The sequence below is a fragment of the Ursus arctos genome, unplaced genomic scaffold (assembly GCF_023065955.2).
Source record: "Ursus arctos isolate Adak ecotype North America unplaced genomic scaffold, UrsArc2.0 scaffold_36, whole genome shotgun sequence".
Lineage (NCBI taxonomy): Eukaryota > Metazoa > Chordata > Mammalia > Carnivora > Ursidae > Ursus > Ursus arctos.
The window spans coordinates 9,508,164-9,523,498 of record NW_026623050.1 but is presented as its reverse complement, the minus strand read 5'-3'; the positions used below and the strand labels follow the sequence as shown (position 1 = coordinate 9,523,498).

Below are 15,335 nucleotides of genomic sequence, written 5' to 3'. Positions count from 1 at the left end.
GGGCTCAGCCCAGCAGCAGGGAGCCAAATAGTGTACAGCCCAGTCGATGGGACACAGCCCATTTCCAGCCCCAGAGCTGCCACCTCACACTTCAGAGCCACCCAACCCAAAGCCCAAGGTCTTTGTAGCTTCACATCCTGCATTTTCTGGAACTACCGTGTGGGGTTGTTCTCTGCCCTCTCTGTGCCTCACTCTCCGAGAAGTCTGGAGCCCTTATACGGGCCTCCGGGAAACAGTCACATGCTAGGGAAGCATTACTTTTTATGGCTCTAAGTGCTTCTGACTGAATCCAGTCCCTGATAACGTTGGCCTCTCAGAGCTGTTCCTTCCCCGAAGCTCAGCCTGCTCTGTCTGGCAGAGCTGACACTCTCTCCACAGGAGGCACTGTGAAGGAGCTGCCATGGCTTGAGGTCAGCAAAAATCCTTTGTCCCCAGTTGGTTTTCCATCCTTTCCCTCTGTATCTCCCCTGCCTGACTGGTTTCCATGAAGAGATAAGCCGGTTTCCACTGAAGAAGTATCTGCCTTCCTTGGCCACCATGGGGAAGAGTCTGATTAAGATTCACACCAGAGTCCGAGTTCAGCTCCGGTTGACTAATCACTGCCTTCGGCCACTGAGTGTGCGCATCCTGAGGATGGGGCCCCGGCTCCAGGGTAGGCTCCTGACTACTGTGCCACCCCGCCCACAGGGAGCCACCTCTGGGCAAGGCAATCAGCTGGAGCACATCCAAGGTAAAAAAGACTCCTGTGTTTCGCTGTGCCATTTGCCAGCTCCCACCCATGGTACCCACCCTGTCCATCCCAGAATGACGGGTTTGATGAAGGTGTGGTGGTTTCTAGTGAACCTGAAGTTCTATACAAGACTAGCCTGACATAGCAATAATAACTTTACAGGTGAGGTCTGTTGGGGGAACAGAATACTAACACTTACTAATTCTGTCTGTCAAGCAGTCTACTAGAAATGTATACATATCTATTATCTTATTTACTGAGAGCACCAACAACTTATAATGTGGTTTCTGGTGTCCCTTTGTTTTCTCTGATGTAACAGCCTTTGCCTCTCTCGTTCCCCAGCAAGCTTACGGCTGAATTGTAGGCCAAGCTAACTTTATACTGAAGTGGCTTCTGGCAGCTAAGCTGGTCGTGCTTTGGAAATCTGGTAGAGTTGTCTTTGTGAGGCGACAGCTCTAGAAAGGGTATGAGGAGCCCTGTGCAGGGAGTGCTGAGGTTCCAGAGGAAGGGGGGGTGGAGGAGTGGGTGGGAAAGGAGCTGAACCAACACCTGTGTGATCAGGGCCTAACGGTTTCTGTTCTATCAGGGACTCATTACATACTGCCAGGTATATATTCCTCATGCTGCTTATGCAAATGCAGGAATAAGGGAGAAAAATTGGGGAAAAAAGATCAAAGGAGCATCAAGAGCTCAGGAACAAGGGGCAAGCTCTTAATTTTTCACATCATTTCACAACAGTTTCTTGGGCAACTGGGACCTAAATCTAAGGCAGGTGTAGGCTGTAGACTTAATTCATCCTGGCCCAAAATCTAACTATGTGATCATTAGCATCAGGAAACAGAGGCCTGCAGTCTATCCTTGCCTTTGCCATTATCAGCCAACCACATGTCATTAGGCAAGCTCTGTAACGTCTTGCCTTAACGACTTCATGGAAAGATGAAAGCACTTTAAAAAATTTAAAACATTATACAAACTTAAAATTTTAGCACAGGGGAACACAAAATACACCTAGGACCATAAGGAGCTCCTAAAAGCAGAAGCTGAGAGCTGTAGCAACTATACTGATGGTGAGGTGATGGGAAGGATAGGTGGATAGCAGGGGGCTGCTATTGCCACCCCAACGCACCTGTTAATAACCCAGATTCCAGGGTTTGTTCCCCTGGAGAATCCTTAACTGTACCTATGCTGAAATGGGCTCCAGCAGGCTAGGCAGGCAGGCAGGCAGGCTGCCTGCGTACATATGGCTACACCACAAGAGAACCAAATGAAACTCACTACTTCTGAAAGGTTACTGCCACCTTTTAAGAGAGATTGTTGGGCTTCTGAAGCTAGCCCTGAACTGAAAAAGCCCCTAATCAGGCCTACTTAGGTCAAACCTTTACAGAGCTGGGAATCTGGTTTGGTCTGCAGCAGTCAGGGTCAATTTCAGAGCAATGGAAGGGGGACTGGCTTCTCTTGCCATTGGCCACAAAGGCAGGGAGAGCCAGAGCCACTCTGGTACCCCCAAGATAGCCAGGTATGGAAATGCAGACACTGAACCTGAAACAAGAAGCCATTTCCTTGGGAGCACTGTGATGTGGGCTGTACTTGGTGACTCTGGGCCCACGTCCTCCAGCCTAGTGGCTGCTGTTTGGTTGACAGAGTAACCAGCTCCTGTTTTTCACTACCAGAGATTGAGCCTTGGAAAGAGAGAAATGTTCCATCTGAGAAAGTAAAGAGATAACGGATAGTTTTAGGGGGCAGAGGACCCTTTCTCCTGACGGATGTAAGAGAATTTCCACCCTGACACAATAAGATCTTCTCAGAGACCACTCTGCACTCTGGAGTGTGTAAAGACAGGGAATTGTCAGCCTACTGTGGACCCAGCTCCTTCTAAGGTGAAAAGGAAGAGCTAGCCAAGGGCTTTTCCCTTCTCCATCAGAGACCACCTAAGGAAGAGCAGATAGGGTTTTCACATCCCCTAAAATCAGGACAGCTAGAAGTGGGAGGCTGAAGAGACCGACAGCAGTTGCAGCAATCCAAAAGATGACCTCATGAGTTCAAGGAGCTGCATGGTGGGTGTTAGAAAGACATGCAGCTCCAGAATCAGTATTTGATGAGGTCCAGTAAAGCACAACAGTCTTCTCCTCCCCATCCCTGCCTCTCAAGTCCCTCAGCCCAAGAGGGAGACTTGAGCTCCCTGAACTGTGGCCCCAGCTCTGAATCAGGAGTAGTCTGTGATTCAGATTGTCTTTCAATTGGGGCTAAAACCAGGCCCATGACATCAAAAGCCAGAAAGGCAGAATCTGTAACAAATCTTGCCAAAAAGAAAACAAAAAACAAACTTCCAACCACAGCCCCTCTGATGTCTGCTGCTTCTCTTATCCTATTCCTGATACATCAAAACACTGTAGTGGCCACTGCTGCTGGTCACATGGGGCTGTGCAGAGGGGCTTCCTTGCAAAATTTTAGTAACCATATAAAACAGAATGGGTGCAGCCTCCACCAGACAGCAGAGTGTGCACTGGAACACGGAAAGCCTACTCATATTCCTTTTGCCTCTCCAGGCCTAGAGTCTCTACGGGACAGTGCCCATTCCACCCCGGTGCGTTCTTCCTCCCATGGGGACACGTTCCTGCCTCACGTGAGAAGCAGCCGGGCAGACAGCAATGAGCGAGTCGCTGTGATTGCAGACGAAGCCTACAGCCCTGCAGACAGTGTGCTGCCCACCCCTGTGGCTGAGCACAGCCTGGAGCTGATGCTGCTTTCCCGGCAGATCAATGGGGCCACCTGCAGCATCGAAGAGGAGAAGGAGTCTGAGGCCAGCACTCCAACTGCTACAGAGGTGGAGGCCCTTGGGGGAGAGCTGAGGGCCCTGTGTCAGGGGCACGGCAGGCCAGAGGAGGAACAGGTGAATAAGTTTGTTCTAAGTGTGCTCCGTTTGCTCCTTGTGACCATGGGACTCCTCTTTGTTTTGCTCCTCCTCCTGATCATCCTTACCGAGTCTGACCTTGACATTGCCTTTTTCCGCGATATCCGCCAGACCCCGGAATTTGAACAATTCCACTATCAATACTTTTGTCCCCTCAGGCGATGGTTTGCCTGCAAAATCCGCTCAGTGGTGAGCCTGCTCATTGACACCTGAGAAGGCATGAGTCCTCCCAATAACTAGCCAGGTGGACCCAGGAGCCCGGCTACCCATTCCCAGCAATGGGACCCATCGTGGAACCATCGGCACATGTACCAAGTCCTCCTCTCATGACTCAAAGTCCACAGCCTAGGAGGGTCATTTCCCAGAAGAAAAAAAGGATAGGCTCATGCCCTGTCTAAACAAACTGGGAAAACTCATTTCCTTCAGAGGTTCTTTCAAGAAAGGCTCAGCGACTCTGTTTCTCATCCTCCCAATTTGCAGGATAATTTTTGGTTTTGAATTTTGATTTTTCATAGATGATGTGTATTATTTTCAAAGTATCAAATAAAAATTTATTTTACTATTACTGATTATCACAGTAGTGTCACCTAGCAGATGGGACACTAGTTGAAGACTAGAGAGCTGTTGTCTTCTGTAATCTGCAGGAGCTTTCCTACTGGGCTCCAGGAGACTCATCAGTGCAGCCTCAGCAGGGCAGACCAGGGGTCTGGACAATGGAACTATCTAGGTTTTCTTGCCAGACAGAGATTTTTAAAAAGTAAACATCCATGTAGAATGATTAAATGGAAAGTTGCTTCTTATGATGGTCTGAGTTGGATTTTCTTTTCCTTTTGTTTTTTTCAAATCTGAGCAGAGTGGGCATCTGAAGGGACCACCGCTACAGCAGCAGCAGAAGCAGGGGTGGGGTAAGTCTGTCCCCTTAGACTAGATCCTAGTGGGCATCACCATGAGTTTTGTATAATGAACTTATTAGACTTCTATGATTTTTTTTTCCTGAAGAACCTCAAGATTTTTATAGTGCTCCAGAGACGTTAGTTGAATTCAGTGGTGCCAGAGACAGGACTGTCAGAAATGTTGGACAAAGTGTAGTTAACAGAAACCAGAGCCAAGGTACCTGAGAAACTGTTGAGATTCAGAGAGCAGTACCTATTTTGTACAACCCCCCGCAAGAAAACTATTTCAATTTATATTTTAACAACAAATGTTATTTTCTTATCAATTCATATTTTGTTTTTACTTTATGGATTAAGAAAATAGAGCCTGATGAACTAAACGATGCAAGAAAGAAACTGATCCTGAGAATGAAAAGCTTCAGAAAATAGAATTCCAAGATCAACAAACAGCCTTGGAAGGGACCAGAAAAAGAATCTCTTTAAATAGGCATACTAAAAGATGCCTACAAAAGAAAGAAGGTGAATGTGGCAGAGACCAACACTTAGATGTAGAAATACTGCCCCCTAGGGTCATCCTCTGCATCAGGAAAATAAAAATTGTAGGAAAGCATTTGCCATCCTTGCTGAGGAAAGCTGTGGAAGCATGCAAAAGCACAGCATGTGAAGGGTGAGTGTGGGGTCCAAGGCCCAAGCTCTGCAACTCTTAACAACCACTCACAAGATCTTGTTTTCATCTCAGGGAGAGATTTCTAAGTCATCTGGGGCCTGAGGACTCATTTAAGGATGGTCAGTAGACAAACTCCTGGAAAACCCACAACAGTGGAGCCGCTGCTAACATCATGTTGGGCAGCCCCAAATGCAGAACAGAATGAGTCACTTGTAGTCACTTGTAGATTTGCTCTCCCCTAGTTTGTCCCCTGAAATAGAAGAATCATGTCCATGTACAGAGTATAACAGCTGTGGAATTAACAGGGGGCATGGGGTGGGGGAGTGGATTGTGTAATTCTCAGGGGTTGGCAAACTTCTTCTGTAAAGTGCCAGATGATAAATATTTTTTAATTTTGGTTTTGTGGGCCATACTCTGTGGCAACTACTCAACTCTGCCATCATAGCACAAAAACAGCCATCCATAGGTAATACATAAACAAAGGAGCATGGCTGTGTTCCAATAAAAATTTATCAAAATACACAATGAGCTGAATTTGGACCACAGACCATAATTTGCCAACCCCATCTAGACAATAAAACTGCTCCTTACCAGTATGTTAGCAGAAAGAGGGCTGGCTCTGCTCCCATTCCTGACTGGCTACAGATCCAGGACCATTTCCCAGTGGAGACACTGGGGTTGCTTGTGTAAAGGGTGCTTGAACAACCAACCAGCAAAGAGGTATCTGATGCCAAGATGAGCAAGATCAAGTGTTGAAATGCTAAAACTCGGCCAGAATCTAAGAATGGAAGAGGAATATCTGATCATTTCCATACCAGCAACAATTTGGGCAGAATTGCAAACATCTATTTACCAAGTGACAAGACAAACTGAGGGAGATCCTAGTAAAAATTAGGGATCACTTAGAACCAACTAGCCACTGCCACTTGTCATCTACACAGGAAAGGCTTTATTTAGCACAGGACTGAAGTGAAAAGTAGATTCAGAGATGAAAAGGCTGTCAGGAGATAGGGGGCTGGTTTTAACCTGGATATCTACTGTCTTATGCAACATAGCAGATTATCTCTTAGTGTAGTGTTCCTACCTCAGTCTGTAGAATATGGTGTTTCTATGCAGTGAGTGAGTGATAGCCTTGACACTGACCTTTCATATTCACATTAAAGAAAGATGCAGTATTCCATTTCCTGGTATGTTACTTGTGTCTAGAGTTCTAACAATACAATACTCCATACCACTTCCAAGAGCTGGATTTTGCTCTCTGAACAGAACTTTTGGGTTATTTTTTCCCAGGGCTTACCCCAGAAAATATAGTAAAATTTCCTTCAATTTGCTTTTCAAATAGTGCTTGAATAACAAACCTCCTTTGTTGGTAACTAGTCTTTTTTTGGTATCTCCACATCATTAAACATTGTTCCAATTTTTAACCTGGTTTTACCGTGTTCCACTATGTCTCCCACTTTCTCTCAAAATTAGTTTGATCTCATTGTAGAAAAAAAACAATGGTTTCCATAGCTTCATCCATCAGAGGAAATAAAACTCTTTACTAAAGAATAGTGTACTGCATCTTTAAGCAGTAGAAGGTAAACTACCTGCAAATGTGAATTTCTTAGTTTCATTAAAAAGTATAGTTGTTAACCTTTCGTGTGCCAAAAATTCTAAGTTACATTTTCCTTCAAAGCAATGTACTTTTTTCTACATAAGCGATATGTAGTTAGCATAAAATCATTGGTGCCATGAAAATTATTTTTAAACTTAAATAAATATTTAAATACCATAGAAGAGTGGACTCTTTCTTTTTTAACTTACGTACAGCTTATCTCACTTTTTCCTCCTTTTAAAGTTACCAACACATAGATAAAAAGATACCATGGGGATTTATACAGCTAACTACTATTCATGACTAGAATCATTTAAAATAGTCATTTGGCTTATATCCATCTATTATCCTTGTCCCTCCCCCCAAATAAATACTATGAAGAACATGGAAGCTGTAATAATGGAATGATTTTAGAGATGAACTGGACCTCATTTTTCTCATGAGGAAAACCAAGGAGTGATTTTCCCAAAGCTACATAGTTAGTCTTAGAACCCAAAGTAGAACCTAGATGGTCCAGGGCAGCTGGCTGGCTCAGCAGGTAAAGCATAAGACTCTTGATCTCAGGATTGTGAGTCTGAGCCCTACATTGGGTAAAGAGATTACCTAAAAAAAATTTTTTTAAATCTTAAAAATTAAAAAAAAAAAAAAAAAAGAACCTAGATGGTCCAGCTTCTAGACCAGTGTTCTTACTCAAGCCCGAAAAGGGAGAACAGAAAACACTTACTATGAAAGGAAGAGAATGGTGTCACCACTATAAGTAACCTCATAATTACAACTTACAAAATACATTCCTATAACATCTTACCTGATTATGTAAACATCACTCGGGTGACGAACTGGTTATGGTCTTCTAAATTCTCTGAGGATAAAAGGTGAAACTAGGGTCCACTGTGCTAGTTTATTATCTGTTGTCAATTCTACCTGCCCTTTAATGCTCCCCATTCTGCTACCAGATCATCTTCCTAAAGCACCAATCAGGTTATATTACTCGCCTTCAAATTTCCAGAGGTTCCTATCACCTTTAAATGATATCTAGTAGCCTGTCCTAGTGGAGTTTTGTTTTGTTTTTAATCACAAAAGTCTTTCTTTGCTTAAAGTGATCTGCAGAGTGAAAAGCCTAAGAACCACTTGCTGTGAGTGATTCCCCGTGATCCTGCAGCTTTAAAGCAGCCACTCTTCTCTGGACACCTAATGAGGACTCCCCTGTGTATATACCCTTTCAGGGCTCTAGTACCCACTCCCTCTGCTTAGGGTTCCTCAACCATAACCAAGCCTCTCTGCACATGATTACACTCTTGGTTTTAGTTCATGAATAGGCTTCCTCTACACACTCATACAAGTTGCTGATGGAGTAGAATCAAACAGGCAAAAGATACTTTTTTAAAACGTTTCCTCTTACAACTTCCATTTTAGGAAGAGATACCTTAAAATGTTTTACTCCTGACTAAACGTTATCTTCCTCACAAAATTTCACCTTTTCTTTTGAAAATCCAAAAACATTTATAGCCAAATGAACCGAAATATGGGTCTATGCTGTCCTGGAACTAAAACTCCTTACTAGCCATCAACACCATACTAAAAAGGAAAAAATCAAAAAAAGTACTAAGTCAGAAGGGACAGCCTAACAAATAGGACACTTAAGTTTTGGGAATCTGAAGTTAGAGGGCATAGATTTCTTCCTCTCAGGTTTGATACAGAAGGCCATGTGTCCACCCTCTCCCCCCTTCCCATATACTGTAACTGGCTGAAAAGATTTAAATCTATGTACTCACAGCCCTCAAGCTCTCTGCTTTCCTGGAGAAATGCCCTTGCAAAGTCATCTCTGTGGCAAGGAAACTCAAAGACCTGAATACCAAAATAGGACTGAATCAACTCAGATTTTATCAATTCCTGATCATTTGTAGTCTCACCTACTTGTCCATCTATGATAAGAATCATCTCCTTCCTCCTTAAAGTCACATAAAGAAAGGCCGGGCATCTCAAAGAAAATGACTCAAGTGGAATACAGAGCTTACATGCTTAAGGGATATCATAAAGCACCACCTAAATAAAGGTTTATTCCCAAGAGAGCAATCGTAATACACAAATAATTACAGAAGCCACACAGCTTTAAGCAAGTCTCTGGGAGAAGTACCTTTCACAACAGATTACAGTTTAAGGATGTTCTAAGGGAGACAATTTTCCTTTATGTGCTTTCTAGATTTAAACAATTACTCCATTATAGAGCTTATCACTGAGAAACAAGTCCCCCCACTCTCCTTCCTTCCTGCATTGCCTCAAGAAGACAGAACTCTATTAAGTGGAATTAAATATAAACAACACAGTTTATGAAGCTAAAATGGCAAAAGAAACCACAAAAGTGAGAAACATCAAGAATTTGCTAGCATTTATTGCAGAAACCAGGCAATTACCACCACGTATTCAAAGCTTAAATGATGGTACTAATTTCAATGAGAGTATTTTTCAATATCGTAAAAAAAAAAGCAATTCTCACAGAAGTTGCCACTCTGGAACCTGTGAAATGAAGCAGTATAAAAAAGGGAAAGGAGGCCTACAGGCTTCATTTACTATCTACGGGGCAGTTTAACAGAAGTCAACCTCACTTAGCTTTACTTTCCATTTCATAAATAAATTTTCCATTTCACTTACCAATTCCTATACTCCTATCATCAAGAAAATAGAGAACTTTTATTACTTATAAACACAACCTACTTAATACTAGGCCTTGAAATTAGACTTAACCTCTAATTACAGAGAAGAAAACTATACATGTCATTTTATTTCTCTGCTATATAATTTGAGAAGATATTTCCTCTTAGAATTCAAACATATTGCCAAAAACTATTTACAAAAGTCTTTCAGTAGTAGTTTGGCAATGAAGAGCAATGAAAAAAGTTGGATAGGTGCTATCCCAAAGTATGTTAGTCACTGAGTTAAGTAGCTACCCTTCCAACAAACAAACACATTCACATTGCCCTAACTTCTGCAAAATAAAAAAATGCATTTATGACAAAATGCCCAAAGTGGTTTCTCATTACATTCTCCCCCCCACCCCGATATGAATTAGGAATGGAGGTATTCACTTAATACACTAATGAATCTCCTCTGGAGAGTTTAAAGACAGGGACAGATGAGGGTGCCTGGGACCTTCTAAGGCAGGAGTTTTCACTTAACTATGACCCACAGTAGTACCACAGTAATAAAGACATGTTTTACACCAGAATATACATATGCATATACACTTACACATATGTATGCACATATAACTAAGTTTCACAAAACAACACTTATTCTAATTACATTTATTACTCTTTACTATTTCTTTCCTTTTCCTTTTTTTAAAGGCTGGTCATGGCTACACTGATTTCATGTGAATAGCTACAAACCACAGTCTGGAAAACACTGGTCTGAAGGCAATCTCACACTGGATTACAAGGGTCAGGCAGATCCAAACCCTGTTCCTAGAAGCCCTACAATTCCTCGGCCATGCTTCAGGAGCCATCTAGAGGAGGTAAAAGGGTCAGCATACAAAGACCCAGGCCCCTGTCCAAATAAACTAAGGCTTCTCAACACTTATCTTGGGATTTCACTTTTAATTTAAAGGCAGAAGGGGGGAAAAAAGAGTTCTCCATTAAAAAAATTAAAAGTTTCAAAATCCCTAAGTTAGATAACCTTTCAGGATCCCTTCCAGTGTGAGTCTAGAAATATTCACTCCAAACTATGAAATAAACCACAAATCCAAATATCACTACAGAATCAAAACCGTAATATTAAACCAAAAAAACTTTTAATACTGATCAAAGCTTTGTAATTTTTAATGCTAGAATTTCTCAACATGCTGCCTGATTAAAAGTGCTAAAGGCATCACAGCCTCCCCTCAAATTCCTTCCCCAACCTATAGAAACAACTTAAAAGGCTTCTCCCTTACTAAACGTGTAAGTATGTAACTGTATACGTTCTGCTCAGTTATTAATAAAGCAATTTTATGTTCACTAAATAGAACACATTAAAAACAGGCCAAGCCACATGAATTACTAGGCTCCCTAGACACTGATTAATTTGAACAAATTGGTGTTGCTAAACCAAACACTCAGCAACTTTCTTAATTCATAAAAACATGTATCTTCCCACTGGAATTACCTCCAGCCAAAATATACCGAGTTGGGTGCATAGTGTTGATGGAACACACAGAGACAAGGCATTCTCCACCAAAAAAAGAATGCACCTGTTTTCCTGTCTCATGGAAGATTTCTACCCGTCGTGGATGAGCCATGCTGCCAACTATGACACAGTCTTCTTGTTTAGGGTCCCACACAGCCTGGAACCGGGTCAGCCATCGCCCAGTGTTAGTGTTGTGCCTAGTGAAAAAAACAATTTTTTAAAGGATAGTGTTAAATAACTCAAGGCAGTAATGGGGGGGTAAACATGGCATTGCTCCTAAATGGTTTTCTCTGCCAAGTTTCTCTTCATTAAGTTACTGAGTTACCATCAGCCTAATTTCATTCTTTACATAAAAATGAAAATTAGGAGATGATATCTTCTGCACTTCTGAATCTCCACTGCCAAATGCAGTGGTTGTACTCAGTGGATGGTCGCTGTCTATTAAAATAGCACCTTTTTTGTTCACTATTTCCTAGCTCAATGGACTGCATGCCCTCCCTTTTTTTACACATACAAAATAGAAGAAGCCTTAGGAGTAAAAAATACACAACCTATGTTATTGCCATTTCAATAAGATCTATAATCCCATTTTTGTATTCCCCTGATAACCAAACCCTGAAATCACTTTATATTCCATACAACTTTAAAGTAAAAAATACATTTGGGGCTCAAAGAAGAAATCACAAGGGAAATTAGAAAATATCTAACAATGGGTGGGTGGCTCAGTCGTTGGGCGTCTGCCTTTGGCTCAGGGCGTGATCCCAGGGTTCTGGGATCGAGCCCCACATCAGGCTCCTCTGCTGGGAGCCTGCTTCTTCCTCTCCCACTCCCCCTGCTTGTGTTCCCTCTCTCACTGGCTGTCTCTCTCTGTCAAATAAATAAATAAAATCTTTAAAAAAAAAAAAAAGGAAAGAAAATATCTAACAATGAAAAATGAAACACAACGTACCAAAATCTATGGCATGCTATGAAAGCAACAGTAAGAGGGAAAGTTATAGCAGTGAACACTAAAAAAGAAAAGATCTCGGGGCACCTGTGTGGCCAGTTAGGCGTCCAACTCGATTTCTGCTCAGGTCATGATCTCAGGGTGGTGAGATAGAGACCCATGTTAGGCTCTGCCCTCAGCAGGGAGTCTGCTTCTCTCCTTCTACCTCTCCTCCCACTCGCGTTCACTCACTCTCTAAAATAAACAGATCTTTAAAAAAAGGGGGGGGTGCATGGGTGGCTCAGTCAGTTAAGTGTCTGCCTTCGGCTCAGGTCATGATCCCAGGGTCCTGGGATGGAGACCCAGATTTGCTCAGCAGGGAGCCTGCTTCTCCCTCTCGCTCTGCCTATTTGTGTGCTCACTCTCTGTCAAATAAATACATAAAATCTTTTTTAAAAATTAAAAAATTTTTAAAAAGATCTCAAAATCAACACACTACACCTCAAGGAACTAGAAAAAGAACAAACTAAACCAAAAGTTAGAGGGAAGAAAATAATAAAGATCAGAGCAGAGCTAAATGAAAAGGAGAACAGAAAAACAATAGAAAAAAAAAAGAGTTGGTTTTTTGAGAAGATCAACAAAATTGATATGCCCTCACCCAGATTGAAAAAAAAAAGAAAAAAGAGAAAATGCAAGAAACTGAAATGAGAAATGAAAGAGAGGATATTACAACTTATGTCACAAAAAATAAAAAAGGATTATAAGAGAAGAGTATAAACAATTATATGCTAACAGAGTGGTTAACCCAGAAGAAATGGATAAAATTCTCAAAAACATACAACTTACCAAGACTGAATCATGAGGAAATAGAAAATCTAAATAGTCCTATAACTAAGGGGATTAAAACAGCAATCAAAAACTTCCCAACAAAGAAAAAGCCCAGGATCAAATGACTTCACTAGAGAATTCTACCCAACATTTAAAGAATTAACCCAGAGGCACCTGGGTGGCTCAGTTAAGCATTCAACTCTTGATTTTGGCTCAGGTCATGATCTCAGGGCTGTGAGACTGAGCTCACATCAGGTTCCACTCTGGGTGTGGAGCCTGTTTAAGATTCTCTCTCTCCCTCTCTCTATGCCCATCCCCCGATCCTCTCTCTCTCCCTAAATAAATAACACCAATGCTCATCAAACTCCTGCAAACAACCGAGGAGAAGGGAACACTTCCAAACTTATTTGAGGCCAACACTACTCTGATACCAAAGCCAGACAACGACCCCTCAAAAAAATAAAATGACAGACTATCATCCCTACTGAAAACTGATGCAAAAATTCTCAACAAAATACTAACAAAATAAATTCAATAGCACATTTAAAGGATTATACACCATGACCAAGTTGGATCTATACCTGGAATGCAAGGATGATTCAACATACAAAACTCAATTGATATAATATACCACATTAACAGAATGAAGGACAAAAACAATATGATCATCTCAACTGATGCAGAAAAATCATTTGACAAAATAAATACCCTTTCATGATAAAAACATTCAATGAACTAGGAACAGAAGGAAACTATCTCAACATAATAAAGGCTATATATGAAAAGCCCACAGCTAACATCATACTCAATGGTTAAAGACTGAAAGCTTTTCCTCAAAGATAGGGGAAAAGGCAAGGATGCCCACTCCTGCCATTTCTATCCAGCATACTATTGGAAATCTGAAAGGACCAGGGACACTAATCTAAATTCCAGGTGTTCACACCTGCAAAGGTAGCCAGATCCTGCATGTGAGGCATCACCATTACATCAACAAACATTTGATAAGGGGGACATTCTGAGCAGTCACTTGATAATCAATTGGACAAGAAAAAAAAGTAACAGGATTATATCAAACTCAAAAACTGTGCACCAAAGGAAAAAATCAACAGAGTGAAAGACAACCCACAAAATAGTAGAAAATATCTACAAATCATATATTCGGTAAGGGATTAATATGCATAATATGTAAGGAACTCCTACAACTCAAAACAAAAAGGACCCAATTCAAAAGTGGGCAAGACTTGAATAGTTCTACAAAGAAGATATATAAATGGCCAAAAAACATATGAAAAAAATGTTCAACATCACTAATCATTACAGAAATGCAAATCGACTGTATGGTGACTAATATAATAAAAAAATATTATAAAAAAAAAGAAATGCAAATCAAAGCCACAATGAAATATTACCTCACAACCATTTAGGTAATCACTAATAAAAGAGTACAATGATGCACATAAAGAGAAATTAGAACCCTGGTGCACTGCTGGTAGGAATGTAAAATAGTACAGGCCCTACAGAAAAAAAATATGGAGGTTCCCCAAAATTCCTTTTCCTTGGTATATATCCAAAAGAATTCAAAGCAGGATCTCGAAGAAATATTTGCACACCCATGTTCACTGCAGCATTCTTTACAATAGCCAAGAGATAGAAACAACCCAAATGTCCATCGAAAGATGAATGGATAAAGAAAATGTGGTATTCAGCAAAGGAAACAGTCAACAAAACAAAGAGGCAACCCGGGGAATGGGAGAAGATATTTGCAAATGAACTACAGATAAAGGGCTGGTATCCAAGATCTATAAAGAACTCCTCAAACTCAACACCCAAAAAAATAAGCAACTCAAAAAATGGGCAGAAGATATGAACACTTTTCCAAAGAAGACATACGAATGGCTAACAGACACATGAAAAAATGTTCAAAATCATTAGCCATCAGGAAAATTCAAATCAAAACCAAATTGAGATACCACCTTACACCAATTAGAATGGCAAAAATTGACAAGGCAAGAAACAACAAATGTTGGAGAGGATGTGGAGAAAGGCGATCCCTCTAACACTGTTGGTGGGAATGCAAGTTGGTACAGCCACTTTGGAAAACAGTGTGGAGGTTCCTCAAAAAGTTAAAAATAGAGTTACCCTATGACCCAGCAATTGCATTACTGGATATTTACCCCCAAAGATACAGATGTAGTGAAAAGAAGGGGCACATGTACCCCAATGTTCATAGCAGCAATGTCCACAAGACCCACACGGTAAAAGGAGCCGAGATGCCCTTCAACAGATGAATGGATAAAACAAGATGTGGTCCATATACACAATGGAGTATTACTCAGCCATCAGAAAGGATGATTACCCAACATTTGCATCAACATGGATGGAACTGGAGGAGATTATGCTAAGTGAAATAAGTCAAGCAGAGAAAGACAATTATCATACAGTTTCACTTATTTGTGGAACATAAGGAATAGCATGGAGGACATTAGGAGAAGGAAGGGAAAAATGAAGGGGGGTAGATCATGGGAGGAAATGAACCATGAGAGACTATGGACTCCGGGAAACAAACTGAGAGTTTTAGAGGGAAGGGGGGTGGGGGGATGGGCTAGCCCGGTGATGGGTATTA

General features: G+C 41.4%; 2 protein-coding genes across 3 annotated transcripts in view; one reads left to right on the top strand and one right to left on the bottom strand.

Annotated features, from left to right (window-relative positions):
* FRMD5 (FERM domain containing 5) overlaps positions 1-9,750 on the top strand; it is a 299,112-nt gene extending 289,362 nt beyond the window's left edge. The window contains exons 14-15 of one of the 2 annotated variants that reach the window (XM_057306320.1): positions 3,277-3,620; positions 4,495-9,750. In XM_057306320.1, the coding sequence (XP_057162303.1) occupies positions 3,277-3,620; positions 4,495-4,569 (419 nt within the window). In that variant the 3' untranslated portion in view covers positions 4,570-9,750. Of the gene's footprint in view, positions 1-3,276 lie in introns of both variants that reach the window. The other variant, XM_057306319.1, reaches the window with a different exon arrangement.
* WDR76 (WD repeat domain 76) overlaps positions 9,170-15,335 on the bottom strand; it is a 53,318-nt gene continuing 47,152 nt past the window's right edge. Inside the window, exon 14 of the mRNA XM_048218105.2 lies at positions 9,170-11,156. Within this exon, the coding sequence (XP_048074062.1) occupies positions 10,901-11,156 (256 nt within the window). The 3' untranslated portion in view covers positions 9,170-10,900. The remainder of the gene's footprint in view (positions 11,157-15,335) is intronic.